General features: G+C 37.8%; 2 protein-coding genes across 3 annotated transcripts in view; one reads left to right on the top strand and one right to left on the bottom strand.

The window, feature by feature from the left end:
* Positions 1-6,136, top strand: part of Rbl2 (RB transcriptional corepressor like 2) — a 51,067-nt gene extending 44,931 nt beyond the window's left edge. Inside the window, 1 exon segment of the mRNA XM_015488732.2 lies at positions 5,442-6,136. Coding sequence (XP_015344218.2) covers positions 5,442-5,612 — 171 coding nt within the window. The 3' untranslated portion in view covers positions 5,613-6,136.
* A 677-nt stretch (positions 6,137-6,813) lies between these two features.
* Positions 6,814-16,697, bottom strand: part of LOC107144870 (AKT interacting protein) — a 34,312-nt gene continuing 24,428 nt past the window's right edge. The window contains exons 4-12 of one of the 2 annotated variants that reach the window (XM_015488734.2): positions 14,266-14,376; positions 12,583-12,788; positions 10,088-10,152; positions 9,899-9,999; positions 9,341-9,429; positions 9,164-9,262; positions 8,961-9,068; positions 7,733-7,793; positions 6,814-7,563 (exon numbers count right to left, since the gene is read on the bottom strand). In XM_015488734.2, the coding sequence (XP_015344220.1) occupies positions 7,453-7,563; positions 7,733-7,793; positions 8,961-9,068; positions 9,164-9,262; positions 9,341-9,429; positions 9,899-9,999; positions 10,088-10,152; positions 12,583-12,788; positions 14,266-14,307 (882 nt within the window). In that variant the 5' untranslated portion in view covers positions 14,308-14,376 and the 3' untranslated portion in view covers positions 6,814-7,452. Of the gene's footprint in view, positions 7,564-7,732; positions 7,794-8,960; positions 9,069-9,163; positions 9,263-9,340; positions 9,430-9,898; positions 10,000-10,087; positions 10,153-12,582; positions 12,789-14,265; positions 14,383-16,697 lie in introns of those variants that run through there. The other variant, XM_015488735.2, reaches the window with a different exon arrangement.

Genomic DNA, 16,697 nt, shown 5'->3' with positions numbered 1-16,697 from the left:
GTTTATAGGCTTGGAATCTTAAAAGTATCCCATTCCTTAGAAAAAATGTATATAACTTATTGAAAATTAATTTAGTATAAATGAATATATATCAGTGCTTCTGAATAAGACTCCTGTATTAAAAAGGTAAAGTTTCCAGTTATATTCCAAGCTGGATTGTTAATGGAACTCAGAACTGGTAATTATAACCTCTTAAAAAGTGAAGTGGGGGGGAAATGACTAACATTGGAGTTTATTTGGTTAAAAGAAAAAAAGACAATGTGTACCACATTCTAGTCATTCCTAAGTATCAGTCGTCAGAAAAGCAGAAAAGGAGATGAACTAGAATAATTCAAAAGACCAAATAGGAAAAAGTCAAGACCAAACCATGTGCTGCTTCTAAATAACCTTTAAAATAAAAGAATAATAACGCAAATGTCCAGTAACTGATGAAAAAAGTTATCCATACAATAGAATATTATGTGGCAATAAAAAGGAGTGAACTACTCATACATACTTCAACGGACCTGGAAAAATTTGCATGTTATATGATTCCATTTATGTGCAAGTATAGTGGCAGAAATAGATTAGTGTTTGCCTAGAAGGGAAAAGTTTCCAATTATCAACCTAGATAGAAGCTACTTCCGCAAAGAGTCCACAAATCTAGGAAACATACCAAAACCCATGAAGTTGTTACACTTTATGTGGATGAACTATATCTCAATAAGGATGTTTAAGAATGGAAAAAGCTATACCATGTTGCTTATTAATAGATACCCCTAATTAAAGGAAAGGTAGAGTAACATTAAGTAGATTTCAGGATGTATCAGTGAGATTATACAATCCTCAATAGCTGCAGTAACTGATGTGTGCCACCAGACTGAAATTTTTCTTTTCTACTATGGTGGCTGAGGCAGGAGGACTACAAGTTCAAAGCCAGTGTGGGCAATTTAGCAAGACACTGAAATAAAATGAAAGGACAGGGATGTAGCTAAGTGGTAGAGTACCTCTGTTCAATTCCCAGTACCATGAGAAAGACAAATATTCAACATAATTGATTATATCATAAGGATATAAACATAAGGCTGATGAGCTGACATCTACAGAACATTCCCATAGCATCAACTATACGTGAAACATTTAAAAACAACCACATTCTGGACAAATCTCAAACTTTTTTTTGATAGTTCTGGGGACTCACACATACTACATCCTCAGGCCTAACAAAATTTGTTTTACTTGCTTTTGGAACTGAGTATTGAACCCAGGGGCACATCTCCTTTTATGTTTGAAATAGGGCCTTGCTGAGATCTGAGGCCGACGGTGTGTATGGGATCCTTCTGCCTCTGTCACTGGGATTATACACGTGCATCACTGTGCCTGGCTCTGAATACATTTTAATGTATTTTTTCAATTTTTCTGGTTATGATGGCATCAAATCCGATATCAGAAATGATATCTGGAAAATCCAGTTTTTGAAAACTAAATCACAGATTTCTATGGGTCAAAGCAACTAGAAAATAGACTATTGAAAATGAGATCCCAAACTAAGCACCATGTTAGCTGTGTCCCACAAATCAAAGAGAAATTTATAGCACTAAAAATATCTATTAGAAAAGAAGGGGTTAAAATTAGTGATCTGAGTTTAAACTAGAAATCAGGAATCATTGAAATAGAAAACAGATCCCACCCAGAGAAATCAAGGCACTTTTAAAGGCTAGTTTTGTTTGTTTTTTGAAGAAAAGAATTTCAAAAACTGATCTCTGTGTAGATTCATCAGGAAAAAGAATGACACATTACCAGTATACACTAAGGTATAATGAGGATTAAGAAACAATTTTTTTTTTTTGACAATACAGATGAAATGGACCTAAACTAATAAAAGTCACTCAAGAAGTAGCAGCCTCAAAACTGTAGGCCCAGACAGCTTTTACTGGTCTATTCTACCAAACATGTGAGAAATAATGCCAGTTCTATACAAATGAAGGAAAACAAATTACAAAATTCAACATTCATTCAAGGGCAAACTGTGGGAACACCCTGAGAGAGGGTGATAATGAACACAAGCCAAAATAGCTATAGACAACAACATCCTTAGTGGTGAAAGACTGAATACCTTTCCCCAAGATCAGGAATCGGGCAAGGACGTCCACTCAGCATTGTAACTGGGTTCACACCGTGTGTAATCAGGCAACATAAAGAAGGCACACAGACTGAATTATGTACAGAAAAAACACCAAGAATTGAAGGTTTCTGAAATTAAAAGATTTAGGAGGTTATAAAACTCCATATGGAAAAATAAAAGATTTCTATACACTACTAATGAAGAATCAGAAGTAAAAAAAATTAAATGCCAAAAATACATTTAAAAATTAAGTATGAGACATAAAACTACACACCTTTGTTGAAAGAAAGCCTGACAAACTAGAGAAATGTTCATGATCTGGAAAACAGATCAGTTTTTGCCCAGTTGATCTACAAATTAAACCCCATTTCACCCCAAATCCTAGCACAATTACTTGTATAAACTGATGCTAAAATGTATGTATGGAAGGGCAAGGGAAATACAATAACTAAAAACAATTTTGGAAAAGTTGGCGGAGTCGTACTATCTAGTTTCAAGACTCACACTAAAGCTATACTAATTGAAACAGTGTAGTGCTTCTCAAAGTATAGACAGATCACTGGAACATGCAGAAGTTGAGCAGGTACATGTGGTCAGCTGATTTTCAACAAAGGTGATAAAAACCTGGATATCTATATACTATGATAGTAAACTTAATCCTGTACCCTGCACCACATAAAAACTCAAACCAAAGAGGACATCTAGAAAAAATAAAATCTTGACTGACATGTGTTGTGGAATGATTTCTCAGATACAAAGCACAATCCATTAACTATATTGTATTTTATCAAAATTAAGAACTTCTTAAAAGTCACTTAAAAGAATGAAGAAACAAATCATGGAAATTAGAAGGTATTTACAAATCCCAAATCTGATAAGGACACATTTACAATATATAAAGAATTCTCAAACTCAAATGGAAAGATAAACCACCTAAGGTAACAAGTTGGCCAAACATTTGAACACACCCTCCCATTACATGCCTACTGGAATGACTTTATACAATGACAAGAACAAGTCCTGGCAATGAGGTGGAGCAGCTGGAACTTTTCTATGCTGCCGGTGAAAATGCAAAATGGTAGTCTTCTGGAGTTCAGCGTAGCAGTTTTCTTCTAAATGTTGAACATACCCTTACCACACAACCAGTAATCTTATTCCTAGGTACTTACTCAAGTGAAAGCTTATGTTTATACATGAACATGAATGTTTATGGTGACTTTACTCCTAACCAAAAAGTATAAAAATGGAAATGTCCTTCAGCTGGTTAATGGGTAGACCTGCAGTGCAGCAGAAAATGAACTACTTTACAATAAAGAAGTGATACACTCAACAATATGTATGAACCTCAAATGCATTAATGCCTAAGTGCAAGATATGTACCAGGCTACTTATCATGATTCCATTTCTGACATTCTAGAAAACAAAACTATAGACAGGAAACATCAGTGCTTGCTTAGAAGTAGGTGGACCACAGGGAGATATGAAATGTTTTAGGTTTCTGTTATGGTATTCATACAACTAGGTATTTGTTTAAATATGCAGATATACTAAAAGGCATTGTACTGTATGTAAACCCAAGGTGGGGAACCAGTATTTTGTGTGAAAAGGAATTAAGCATCCAGATTGATTATTTCAATCCTGCATCTGTAGTATCACCAAAAGAAATTCTAACCCAGAATTGGGAGTTTCTTCAATAAATGATAGCAACTATTAAGCTGTTAGGTGGAGAAACAGTCATCATGATGACTTAATAGGTGATGACTGAGAACAGGGGAGAACATTTCAAAGCAAGAAGTAATTTGGGTCTGCAGCCAATTTGTAGTAAACATACTACCAGGAGAAAAGAATCAAGTATCACACAAGGTCAATTAAGATGAAGACTTATTAGTAATTATAAGGGCTATTTCAGTGGATTACTACAGTTAATTGAAGAATAAGTCAGAATTATATATTTAATTATAGTAGTATAATTGTTTAACAGCATTAAGCAATTCTGATGATTAAGTAGTATATAATACATCAATAGAGGATTAATCTATGATAGCGACATACTACAAAATACTATAAAGCTGTTGTGATGGACCATATATACTGATATGGGAAAAAATCTAAGGTGTTGAATGTGCAAATATTCTGAATAGTATATAAGTATACTATTTTAAAACCCCATTACCCCAGTACAATATTACATTTCTAGGAATGAGTGCATTCTTAGAAAACAGAAGGATATAAAGCATGCCAATTTGTTTAGACACAAATAGATGTGCATCTAAGTGATTGTGACATGGCAATAACTATTGTAAAAAAAAAACATAGTATGCATCCATGGGGCTTGGGTAAGGATAGAGAGTCTAGGTGTAGTCTGTATGTTTCCTTTGGAATAAGAATTTGTTTAAAATGTTTTGTATTTAAATGAATTATGTACAAAATATTGAGTATTAATTTATATACAATTAACATCACAATATACTATATTAGTGTGTTCCATATATCTACATATTTTATAGTAACCTTTGTACAACCTGGCATTATATGGTTAATGTATTCAGTAAATATAAGGAATATCTAGGTAAGTGGGACACTACAGAGAAAGCAAATGCAGACCAGAGTTCTTTTAGGGAGGCCAAAGAAGATGGAATAGAAAGGGTCAAAAGAAATTTCTTCAGATGTTAAGATTTGTGAAAGTGCATATACTGATAAAGAACACTTGTGATTTTATTTAAAATCTCAAGTCGATAATTGCAAAGTAAAGAATGAAGTGATAACAGTTTGTGTAGAGGATGAGAAGTGAATGGGATGTAGATCAAATAAGACCAGCCAGAGTTTCTGAAGTGGGGTAAGGAGCATGTGGGGATTCATCATGTTGGTTTCTCTACTTTATGTTTGAAATTTCCTAAATTAAACATACATGAATATGCTTAGTATGATTTTTGTGAAGAAACATGGATAATGAAGCAGCACATGAAATATTTTTTTTTTTTTAAACCAAGAAAATAGTATTGAGAAAAGGCTTGTAGGACTCTGGAGAAAATGCTAAAGGCACTTAAGAGTCTCTCTAGCACTCCCTTGCTCCACTGAGCCAAAAAGAACACAAAGGAATTTGAGTAACTTCTCAGTTCTTCCAAGGATAACATACCTACCTAGCACCAAACTCAGCTTACTAATTCATTAAAATGAAATAGCCTTAGGGAATTCAGTCTTACTTCTCTAGTGAAATCCTGGTTGAGAAGTGCTGCTTAAAAAAAAAAAAGTACTTCATGTTTGTAGAAATATGTCAAAATAGAGCTGTGTGGCACTAGCATTTTCAAGTTTTTATATGTTTTCTCCCCCACCATAGAGACTGAGAGAAATTAACAGTATGATACGGACAGGAGAAACTCCAACTAAAAAGAGAGGGATTCTTTTGGAAGATGGAAGTGAATCACCTGCAAAAAGAATCTGCCCAGAAAATCATTCTGCCTTATTACGCCGTCTCCAAGATGTAGCTAATGACCGAGGTTCCCACTGAGGTTAGTCCCTGGTATTGAAACTGTCTTTCACAAACTGTTTTGCAGCATCATTTAATGCATGCTAGATTATGGAGCCCGTTTCCTTAATCCAGCTAGTTAGAGTCTATTAGAAATAGGAAGGGGCATTTTTATGAGAACTAGACTTACTCTTTTCAAATGTGAGAGGTCTCTTAACAGGTTCCAGCAGAGGAATTGTATTTCAAATTCATTCCTACCTGTTTGTGGTCAGCTCTAGTTCTTATGAAAAGCAAAACAAAACTTAAGTACTTTGTTCTCAAACAGGAGTGTGAAATTTCTACATTTATGAAACAAAGGAGATGGCTCAGATTCCCCAGGTCACTATAGCATAAGTCTCCTGTCCCCTGTGGTGCACTTCTCCCCTTCCCCAGTAGTGTGGTGCAGTTGTGCAATGTCTGAATGAACCTGTATAAGTGGCGGCACTTTAGGGCTGTAAAATGCATGATTTTGTAACCCAGATTTTGCTGTATATTTCTGATGGCACTTTCTACAATGTGAACTTTATTAAGTACAAAACTTCTAGGCTGAATAGCCAGTATTTTCTTTAACTCTTTTGTACTTTTTTAAACTGTTATATGCCCTAGTAGCCACCTTTTGGGCATGCTTTTTAAATTCTCCAGTTGTTGTTATTTAGGGATCAGCTGGCTAAGGAAACATTTTTAAATCAAGTTTAATTGAAAGAATTAATATGAAAAATTATGACCTCTTTAGGAGGTAGTTATCCAAAAGACATGTAAAAGTATGTTTGGGTTATGTTCCTGGCAATCTAAAAAATAGGTTGGAGAATTTAGGTTTTTATTAGTACATAGTACCATTTATACAAATTAGAAAATATTATTTAACAGCTATTGAACTATCTATATATACACCTTCATTAATCACTATTGCTCCAGCAGTTTTAAAGTTGAATTAATAATCTTATTAGGGAAAAAATTCAATTGTAAATTGAATCAGTATAAACAAAGTTACTAGGTAACTTCATATTGCTCTAAAAGAAATATGGAACTTACACTGTTCAATTAGAATAGTGTTCTGCAAAAATATTTATAAAAACCTCAAGATACTGCTACTGTAATTTTATATCAAAATAAGTGTATTTTTCAATAAAGCATTTATAAAGTCATCTTTGTTTAGTTATATTGAGAAAGGGTGTTTAGTTTCCTATATAAATGACAAAGAACAATCATTTATTGGTTTATTTTCATATCTACTAAACACATTAGTCAATCATCATTTAAATATCTGACTTCATTAGAAACCATTTTAACACTTTTTCTCCCTCCTGCCATAAAAATACAGTTAAGTAATTTGTTTAAAAAAAAAAAAACTAAGATCAAGTGTTCTGGTTTCCTCTCTAAAACATTCCTCAGAGACAGCAGGCTGAAGACTGAAACAATCTTCCACTTAAAAGTGCCAAGCTCTAGAATCTGCTCTCTAAACCTGTCCTCTCCATATGCTAACACATGTACAAATGAAACCACTGATTTAAAACTATTAAATAGTTCTGATTTCTGTCTGCTCAGTTTAAATGAATGCAACTTACCTTTAGCATTATATTCAGAAAAATACATAAGTCTCAAGGTCCCCAATAATTTGGAGTACTGAACTAGATAACCACCCTAAGACACTTCTGACAGAAGTAATGCATTACTTAAAGAGAGGTTTCCAAACCTGCTGTTAGAACCTACACATACATAGAAAACACTGATACCCAGTTATGGTTCACACGGTTTACTCTTCAGGCAGTCCTTTGCCATTAGTCTGCTTTAACTAGGCCAGAGTCCAGCAGGAAAGTGCACAGTGCACCAGATTCACCATCTCTTAAGTTGCTACTGTTTTCTCTTCTTTACTGAAGGGTTGTACTGAGCCAGGCTTTACCCATGACAGGCCAGCAACATGAACACTTTTATTGTGCTGTTCTTCAGGCTTCTTCTAGGCACAATCAAAAACAGACATTAAAAAAAAGATGACTGATGAGGAGAGTGCAGCATGGTACAGACTTGTTTCCCCAAAAGTTATTTGTGTGTAATGAAGGTCTCCAGTAAAGATGTTTTAGAAAAGAAACAGCAAGTTAACCATCTCAAAGATGGTTTCTACTTACTTTCTGCGTTAGCATCTTCTCTCTGGCTTCATCATGTACAGAAGGATTCCATGGAGAAAAGCTTAAGGGGCAGAAAGTATTAAAAACAATCAGTGGCTTCATAAACGTGTATAATCTCCATTTTTCAATTAAAAAATATTTTATTGTAGATGGACATGATACCTTCACTTTATTTTTAGTTGAAGGACCTTTATTTTATTTATTTATATGCAGTGTTGAGATCAAACCCAGTGCCTCACATGCCAGACAAGTGTGCTACCATTGAGCCCCAGCCCTATTTATTTTTATGTGGAGCTGAGGATTGAACCCAGTGCCTCACACGTGCTAGGCAAGCGTGTTCTACCACTGAGCTACAACTCCAGCCCTTAAGGAATATTTTTAAAGAATAATCTTTCCTCAGTTGTTAAAATGTTTTAGATGTTTCATATAAATGATCTTCCCATATTAACCATTCCTTACACAAGGATTACCTAAGCTTCACATAATCCCTAAAATACTATTATCTCAAGTTCAAAGCCAGCCTCAGCAACAGTGAGGTGCTAAGCAACTCAGTGAGACCCTGTCTCTAAATAAAATACAAAATAGAGCTAGGGATGTGGCTCAATGGTCGAGTGCCTCCGAATTCAATCCCCGGGTCAAAAAAAAAAGAAGAAAGCAAGGTACAACAAAATCGAGTAATTGCTCTGGGTCACCAAAGAAAAAACTACCAAAGCCAGTCCATCATCTGTTGAGCCCAAGCTCTTAACAACTGTACCACAGTGCCTTTCTGGCAGTGCAAATGTTGCCAAAGAATTCACCAATTCCTTAGTTCTCCAAATTCTTTCAGCTGCTTTTCCCCAAGATCCAACATCATAGTGTTACAAGAACCCACCATGCTCATACCACTCAGTTTCCCTCTTTTTAACCAAACCTGAATGGTGGTAGGAGTATGGCAGTTAAAGAGAACAGCTCAAACTGCCAAATAAAAAGTCTTCACATGGGAATGAATTACCATATCACAAGGGTCCTTAGGAAAAGAAGTCACTACATATTTTGCTATTGGCACAACGTGCAGACAATATGAAGCATTAAGAGGCCACAAATCACTGGAAATTGTTCTGACACCAAGGTACAAAGGCCATAGGCTAACAGATCATACAAATTCTTTTTTTTTTTTTCATTCAAAGGCCACCTGGAAAATAAGTGCAGTACTAAAAAGAACCATTCATCTAGATATCGTACCACTTACCTAATTGCATAGGGGTCTTCTATTTTAGGTTGGTCAAACAAACGAGCAGTGCATACCTTAACACTGTCAACCACTTTACTTTTAAAAAGCTGAATGTCCTTTTCATACCTGTGTTAAAAGTTTAAATCAAAAAATTATCAACTTAATCTACTTAGCTGGATTTTAAAATTTATCTTAAATAACCAAACAAAAAAGTCACGTACAAGACTGCAGCCTCTGGGTTTAGGGGGCTTGCTGTATCAATCTTGTAGAAAACTCTCCTTGCATACATTAATACTTGCCAAATATGATTATGGTTTCGCCTAAAAGGAAACATGGTATCATTACTAAGGCTTGCTCCTATGATCTTATGTCTCTAGAAGAAATGCTGATTTACTGACCTCCATTTTGCAAATGCTCTCTTCACATCCAGTTCACCTGAGGTGGGATCAACTAGCGGGTGAAAGACAGGAATATCAAACACCAAGCGCTGTGTTTAAAGAGAGACATGTCCTTTAATGGAAGCATTGGAACTTATGAGACAGATCCTTAAAGATAGTCACCAAAGGAGCTTCAAGGCAACAGGGCAGTCATGTTTAAAAAGTCACAAAGCTGCTCCAAGAAAGATACTGAGCTACTTTTAACCATTCAGTGGGGAAAAAGGTCACTCTCTTCAACTGCAGCATGACAAGTGCTGTCCATGTGTAAGTGCTGCAGTACAACATCCAGCCTCATTTGAACACCCCAAGCAGAGAAAGAATGAAGCTCGTGGCCGAGCACCCCATGACCAAAGACGCAACAAAGCACCAAAACCCCACTGGGAAGACAAATGTTCAGGAAAACTGAAATTGTTAAAGCATTCGGTCAGGAAGAGAACCAAAATAAGAAATCCCTAGGCCCTTTAGTTCTCCCTTGGTGAATGGAGCCCCACAAACAAAGCCACACTGTCTCCTACTTACTGGACAGTCACCATCTGGATAGTTATCAGGGATGTAAACTGTGAACTTGAACACACCATCCTGATAAAGCCCATGCCGTATGAATATTACTCCAAACCACACTGCAGGAAAAAAATAAAAAAGGTTAAGCCTTAACTTTGTGTCAGAGGAACCAAATATGCTATAAAGTAAGAGTGAATCTTATCTTACTTAACGCAGAGCGGTAAGATGGCTGCACATAGACGCCTGGCAACTTCTGCTTCACAACCAAGGTACTAAAACAAAAGCAGTATAACAATTAACTTGTATGGATGCCAATGGCATATGCAGATCAAACCATCCTAAATTGAGACTAGGAATCATCCCTTAAGGGGCAGGTGACACCCAAACCATACAAGCCGAGTCATCATGTCTTTCACCTGACAACTCTGATCACTGCCGGCTTACTGGCTTCATAACCAACTCACAGAATCTCAAGCCAATGAAGGGCCCCATATTAAGAAAGTCAGGGAAGCTGGGCACAGTGGCGCACACCTGTAATCCCAGCAGCTCAGGAGGTCTGGGGATGTGGCTCAGTGGTCAAGGGCCCCGAGTTCAATCTCTAGTAACTGCCCCCTTTGCAAAAAAAAAAAAAAAAAAAAAAAGAGCCAGGGAGGGTTATACAAATAATCAGGTTTTACTGCCAGAAATCAGCTTCCCAAAAATATCATCTTGGAAAAAAATCAGCCTATAGTAGAGTTTTGAATAATACAACGTGGTCAAAGTTCAAAACATTAAATTTGATGTAGATGAGAGTATCTATAAAATTATTGCTTTTGTTATTGTAGATGATGGATCTTATACACATTCAAAAGTTGTTTTTTATTATTAAGACATGATTAATATTTTCCTTTTAGGCTCCAGCAAATTATACCACTAATGCTAACAGATGAGTTGTATTAGAATAAAACACGAGATAGAAATATAATTTTTTTTTTTTAAGTTGGCAATGGACCTTTATTTTTTTTATATGTGGTGCTGAGAATTGAACCCAGGGGCTCACACATGCTAGGCAGGCGCTCTACCGAAGAGCCACAACCCCAGCCCAGAAATTTTAAACTGCTTTTAATTGCAATTTTAGGCAATTGTTAAGATTCCACAAACTCATCACTTAGTTGTCCTTTTCAGTTTGAATCACCAGAACCACGGTGTCACTTGGTGAAGACGGGCATCATTGTGAGTTCTCAAGCTGTACTCTACTCCCAAATAGCTAACTCCCTAACGCAGACACTTGAACTCTGCGGTCCTTGCCAGTGAGTGGGAAACTGTGCTGAAAACAAGGAAAGACAAGTCTATCAACAGAGGTGTCACTAGTTTTTCTGGGACCCAGTAACCCACCAACAGCCATTGTGTCCTCTTGCTTGCAACTGCAGCTACATGCTGTGATCTGACCTTGAAAAGAACACTGTTCACCTAGGGCTTAATGTTTACCTGCTCCCTGAATTCTATAAAGAAGTAGTTTATTGGGCCTTATTACTTTTATTACCTAGTTGCCATCACATTCATTTTTTTAAGTTCTTATCTATTCTAAGTCACTAAAATTCAGCATGCAACAGCTCAGGAGATCTGGGGATAGTTTGCCAGAAAAGGCAATTTTGTGTTCTAATACACAGCAGATTTAATCACCACAATAGGAGCTTGTCTAACTCACTGCCCAGCCTCAAACACAAGGCCTCCATTATAAAACTAAAGGGATTGTTGCTACCGAATCACACCCAGCCAGTTACACTGGGGCCTCTCACCATGACAACATTAGTACATTGAGAGAGAGATTAAGGATGCTTTTTTAAAATAGCTTCATATACAAAGGAATTTTTAAATGATGGAAACTAAGAATTCTCCAGACTTTCTGTCCTTTTAATAAACAAGCAAGCCATCTGAATCTATGGGTTATTTGAGCCCCTCTATGCAAGGGCAAACTTCTGTGACCAGTCAATCCTTACCCAGTAGAGCCCAAATCTTTATCTCCCTATAATTGCCAAACCCTGCCTTTGGGGGTCATATAAAATAAGTCAAATCCCTTCTAATAACAGACTTTTGAGTATATGAAGACAGCTTTAATAAGCACTTAAGTTGTCTCAAAGCCAGCAGTTCCAGTTTAATTGCTGATCCCTGAAATCTGTCTTCCCAACCCTTCCCCACCAGGACCATCTCCTCATTCTATCAGGATGCCTCCAACAAAGTGTTAACCAAAGTGGAACACAATCTTCCAGATGGGTCTGACCCAAGGACGAGACTGCCACCATCCCACTACCCCACCCCACCCCAACCTCTTCAAGAGATAATTCCTCACTTCACCTAAAGGAAGACTAAAATTCAGTTGCTAATTTCCTGATCCACTGTAGGTTCTTCATTACTTTTAAAAAAAAAAAAAAAAAAGGAAAATTTAAGTTGTAGTCGGACACAGTACCTTTATATATTTATTTTATGTGGTACTGGGGATCGAACCCAGCGCCTCACACATGCTAGGCGAGTGTTCTGCGGTTGAGCCATAGCCATAGCCCTAAGTTTAAGTTTCTTCCTCTTCTTGATCTCCAGAATGGAGCAAGAGGGGGATGGGATTGAGTTTTAAGATAAGATTAATCTACCGGTCCATCAAAAAACATTTCATTTTTCACCTGCAAGGATCTTTCATAACTGAACCAAATAGACTCTTAAGAACTCACAATTCTGCAAGAAGAGAGTATTCCAGGTAGAAGGGTCCATAAGAAGCATGTGTGCCATTTGCCGACTGTGCTGCTGGGGCAGGCGACGTAGGCTTAGTGATGGGCAAAGCATTTTTGGGAATAGAAGGTAGCTGTTTTTTTGGTGCAGTTCGTGGAGGACTGGTTTTCACATCCCCTGTTAATGTCTTCTCTTCACCATCAGATCGCTATTCAAAATGAAGTTGGGAGAACATTTGTTAAGAAGATTTTTTTAAAAATACTCATTTTTTAGTTGTAGTTGGATACAATAGCTTTATTTTATTTATTTATTTTTATGTGGTGCTGACAATGAACCCAGGGCCTCACACATGCTAGGTGAGTGCTCTACTGATGAGCCATGACCCCAGCCCCATATTAAGATGATTCTTAAATCACAAGAGTATAGTATTAGGGCTGGGGTTGGGGCTCAGCAGTAGAGCGCTTGCCTAGCATGTGTGAGACACTGGGTTCGATCCTCAGCACCACATAAAAAAATTTAAAGAAAAGGTCCATCAACAACTAAAACACATGTTAAAAAAAAAGTACAGTATTATTAGCTCCATGACCTAAAAGCCAGAATTCCTGTCTTATATGGATACTCTAAGGCCATGATTGAGATCTGAAAGTCCTCTGAGCAAGCAGGTCATATTAAGAGTGAACAAGGCTAAAGCAACAGCAAAGAATAGGAAACCCTTTCATCAGCTGCACTACAGAAGGACAACAGTCATATTTACAATTAACTGAAACAGAAAGAAATGGTTTCTCTTGGTGGCCCCAAGATGAAAATGTATTTTTAAAATAAATTTTATTTAGGAAAATTAAAGAAATGGTTTCTCCTAATGACAAGGAGTTACTAAAGCCATTACACAACTGAAGACGACTAGAAAAGTCCCTCTGACATATAAATGATGGAGAAAGGCAAGTGCTAAGAAGTTCAGAATAGTGTGGATGACAGAGCAGCCACTGCGTGATGTCATCACTAAAGGCAGAAACAAAGCTGTTTTCTCACTTGCTTGGGTCCAATTTTGATTTTGTCCATAATGGAAGATATTCCAAATGTGGAAAGACATCAGCATAAACTGTCATCCTCAGTCAATAAAAAGGACAAAATGAGTTAGAAACTAGGTACTTCCTTGACATAAGGTACAACCAAAGGCTGTATAAAAAGTAATATTCTCTTAGAGGTGGAATTAAGGGTGGTTGTTTTTTTCTTGCTGCTTGCATATTTTAAGCTTTCCTAAAATGAAAATGTGTTTTCAAAAGAAATATTTAGAAAAATTAAATTAGTGGTCCTTAAAAAAATAAAGTCCGATGTGACCATATTGGACTGGCATTTTCCAAAGCTGCTTTAACCTCTGACTCTTGAAGTTTAATACAGACATTACTACAATCATAGATTACATTTATCCATGATGAAACTTAACTGAAAATAATTTTAGAATTGTGATTACCACAATTTTTATTTGACAAGCAATCTCAGCATCAGAAACTGACTTTAATGGACAAAATCATTTCTTCTCATAAACAAAACCTAAACTAGACAAACCGGATAATTTTGTTAAGGTTACTGGAGACTTTGGCTTAGATGAGGTTAGCCTTCATCCTGGCCCTCTCTTCTGACAGAGGCAAATGGGTTTCCTCACTGCACTTACTGACTGTACCTACTTTGCGTATGGAGCTTGTAGACATGCTCCAGAAAGGGTTCATAACGTGTACTCCAGAGAAGTCCAGTGGTCCGTGTTATCCAACTCTTCTGTCCTCAGCATTCACTTTACCCTAAAACCATATGGGAAAACACAAATATTCTAATGCCAACAGTTAAAATTCTGAAATGGTCAGAAACAAAATCTGATACCCCAGAGATACAATATAATGTTATATAATATATAGTTATGAAAGCCTAGGAAATGTCTTCAGGCAGCTTCAGAAATAATTTTCTTCTATACCCCTTCCTATTCTGGTTCCAATTTCTTTTGCACCTTTAGATGCCTACAGAAATCTGCGACAAGGTCCCTGGCTAGGATTCAGAGTAGTCAGTGACATGGTTCAGCTTTAGTGCCAGAAATTCTGAAAATATGGACTACAACAGTTGCTACTAGCATAATATCTAGGCTTAACCAATGGGAAAGCCAGATTCAGAATGCACTGTACCCACCTACACAAAAGTTATATCACTGTTCCCAGGGTCATGGGAACAAATGTTAAAAGACCATCCAGGCAGGCTGATTTAAGAGTGTCTTTAAAAGAGCTGTCTCAAGGACAAAATGATTCCTTCCAGCAAAACTATTAGTCAAAGATAAGAAAAAACAAGGCAGGCCACACATACCTATGTCAGTAAAGAGGGCGGGGCATACCTGAATCCAGGCAGGACCACACTCAAGAAACTGCACGTTTTAAACCGGTAAAAATATGGAAAGTCTACAGAATTAGGCATTGAAGGAATTACCAGGCAATACACAAAAATGCAAGGAAGACTGCACAAAAAACATCTCACAAACAAATCTTCCACTCGAATCTTCAAGTTATGGATAGGAAAGCATGTCTCAAAGGTCACAGAGTCAGTGGGTCATTTACTAAAAATAAGAAGCAGCAAAGGAAAACCAGCCAAACCCAGCTGTCAGGACAGCAACTTCTCTGGGCTGGCGATTCCCCCCAGGCTCCACTGTTGAACACAAGAGCTCAGTTCTCTAAATTCCTATTTGTACCAATCAAAAGGCTGAAAGTGAAAAGGAAAATTTTGCTAAATTTTGACCCTAAGAAAATTTTCTTCTTAAGATTCTTAAGAAGCAAATCATGTAACAAGCCATGTATTTTCTCCCTGATGAGCCTATGACATCCATGGGTGGGTACCAAGTCTACCATATCCTGCCAGTGCTTTGCTTTCCAAGAGTTAATGCCACCCAGTAATTAAAGGATGAGGGTACTAGTTGTTCCACTAACATACTGACAAAATGAATTAAGTAGCAACAGCTCTCCACAAATCTGCCTTTAAAGGTTACTGACACATGAAAATTGTTGGGACATCAAAAATTGGAAGGCGGGGTCCTACTTGGCCCAAATGAAAACATAGATTTTTCTCCCACTGTCCTTTAGATACACCCGATTTAACAGGGACCCACATCTCTTGGGATCTAGTGCTCCCAGAATGGTAAATTCACTATAAAATCCCATTCAAGTCTTAACAATACATTACGATTCTGCAACTTTGCCTTTAAGAATCCTATGAAACTTGCCCCCAGTTCCCATCTTTAAGCAAAAGGTATTTGTTGCTGGCTAGCATTGTGATTTTTTTTTTTTTAACCCAATGGTCCCATCAGCAACACAATCGAGAAACTTCAGCACGCTTTTCAAAAATGACACCATTTATTAGATGTCTAATCCACGACAGGAACAATATGACATTCCAATAGGAATGACACAGATGGAAGGAAAGCACACGCTATATCCTTGGCGTTAGGAAACAATTTTGGAATTTCTCCTGGTTCGGCTCTGAGAACAAAACATGATTAGTTTCCTTTATATCTTAACAGCTGAGAAGTCAGTGTCTTTGGCTCATACGAATGATCCCTTACACAGAAGGGCCAAACTAGACCCACTGCTCCTAACTTACCCTGAAATGAGCTCTAGGAATTCCAGGTTAAGAGGAGACTGGGCATAGCCCAGGAAAAAGACAAAACAGCTCCGGCCCCGGACAGGCTCGCCGGGCACGGCCAAGACCGGCATCTGGCTGGGATGGGCACCCTTGCCTGGGGCAGAAATCCGTTTCAGAGCACACAGAGAATCTGGACAAACCTGTCTTGAGGTGACGCAAGTCAGGGGCCGTGCCCTGGCCTTGCAGCTACCTTGAAGCCAGTCAGGGGTCTTCAAGACTCTGGAGTGGGGGCTGAGTCTCTCCAGGTCTGAGAGACCACCCTCCCATCCCCCGCTGCCTGGAGCCACAGGCCTTGGCCTGGGAGGGCGGGCCCCAGACAGGTCCAGCGGCTGGGCCCGCCTTCCTTCCCTGGGCCAGCCCAGCCCAGCCCATTCAGCAGCCCCCAAACATGGACTGCAGGTTCCAAGACCTCAGTGCAGCAGGTGCCTGCAACGCGCACAGGTGC

The sequence above is a fragment of the Marmota marmota genome, unplaced genomic scaffold (assembly GCF_001458135.2).
Source record: "Marmota marmota marmota unplaced genomic scaffold, marMar, whole genome shotgun sequence".
NCBI classification, from domain to species: Eukaryota; Metazoa; Chordata; class Mammalia; order Rodentia; family Sciuridae; genus Marmota; species Marmota marmota.
This window is presented reverse-complemented; position numbering and strand designations above follow the sequence as displayed.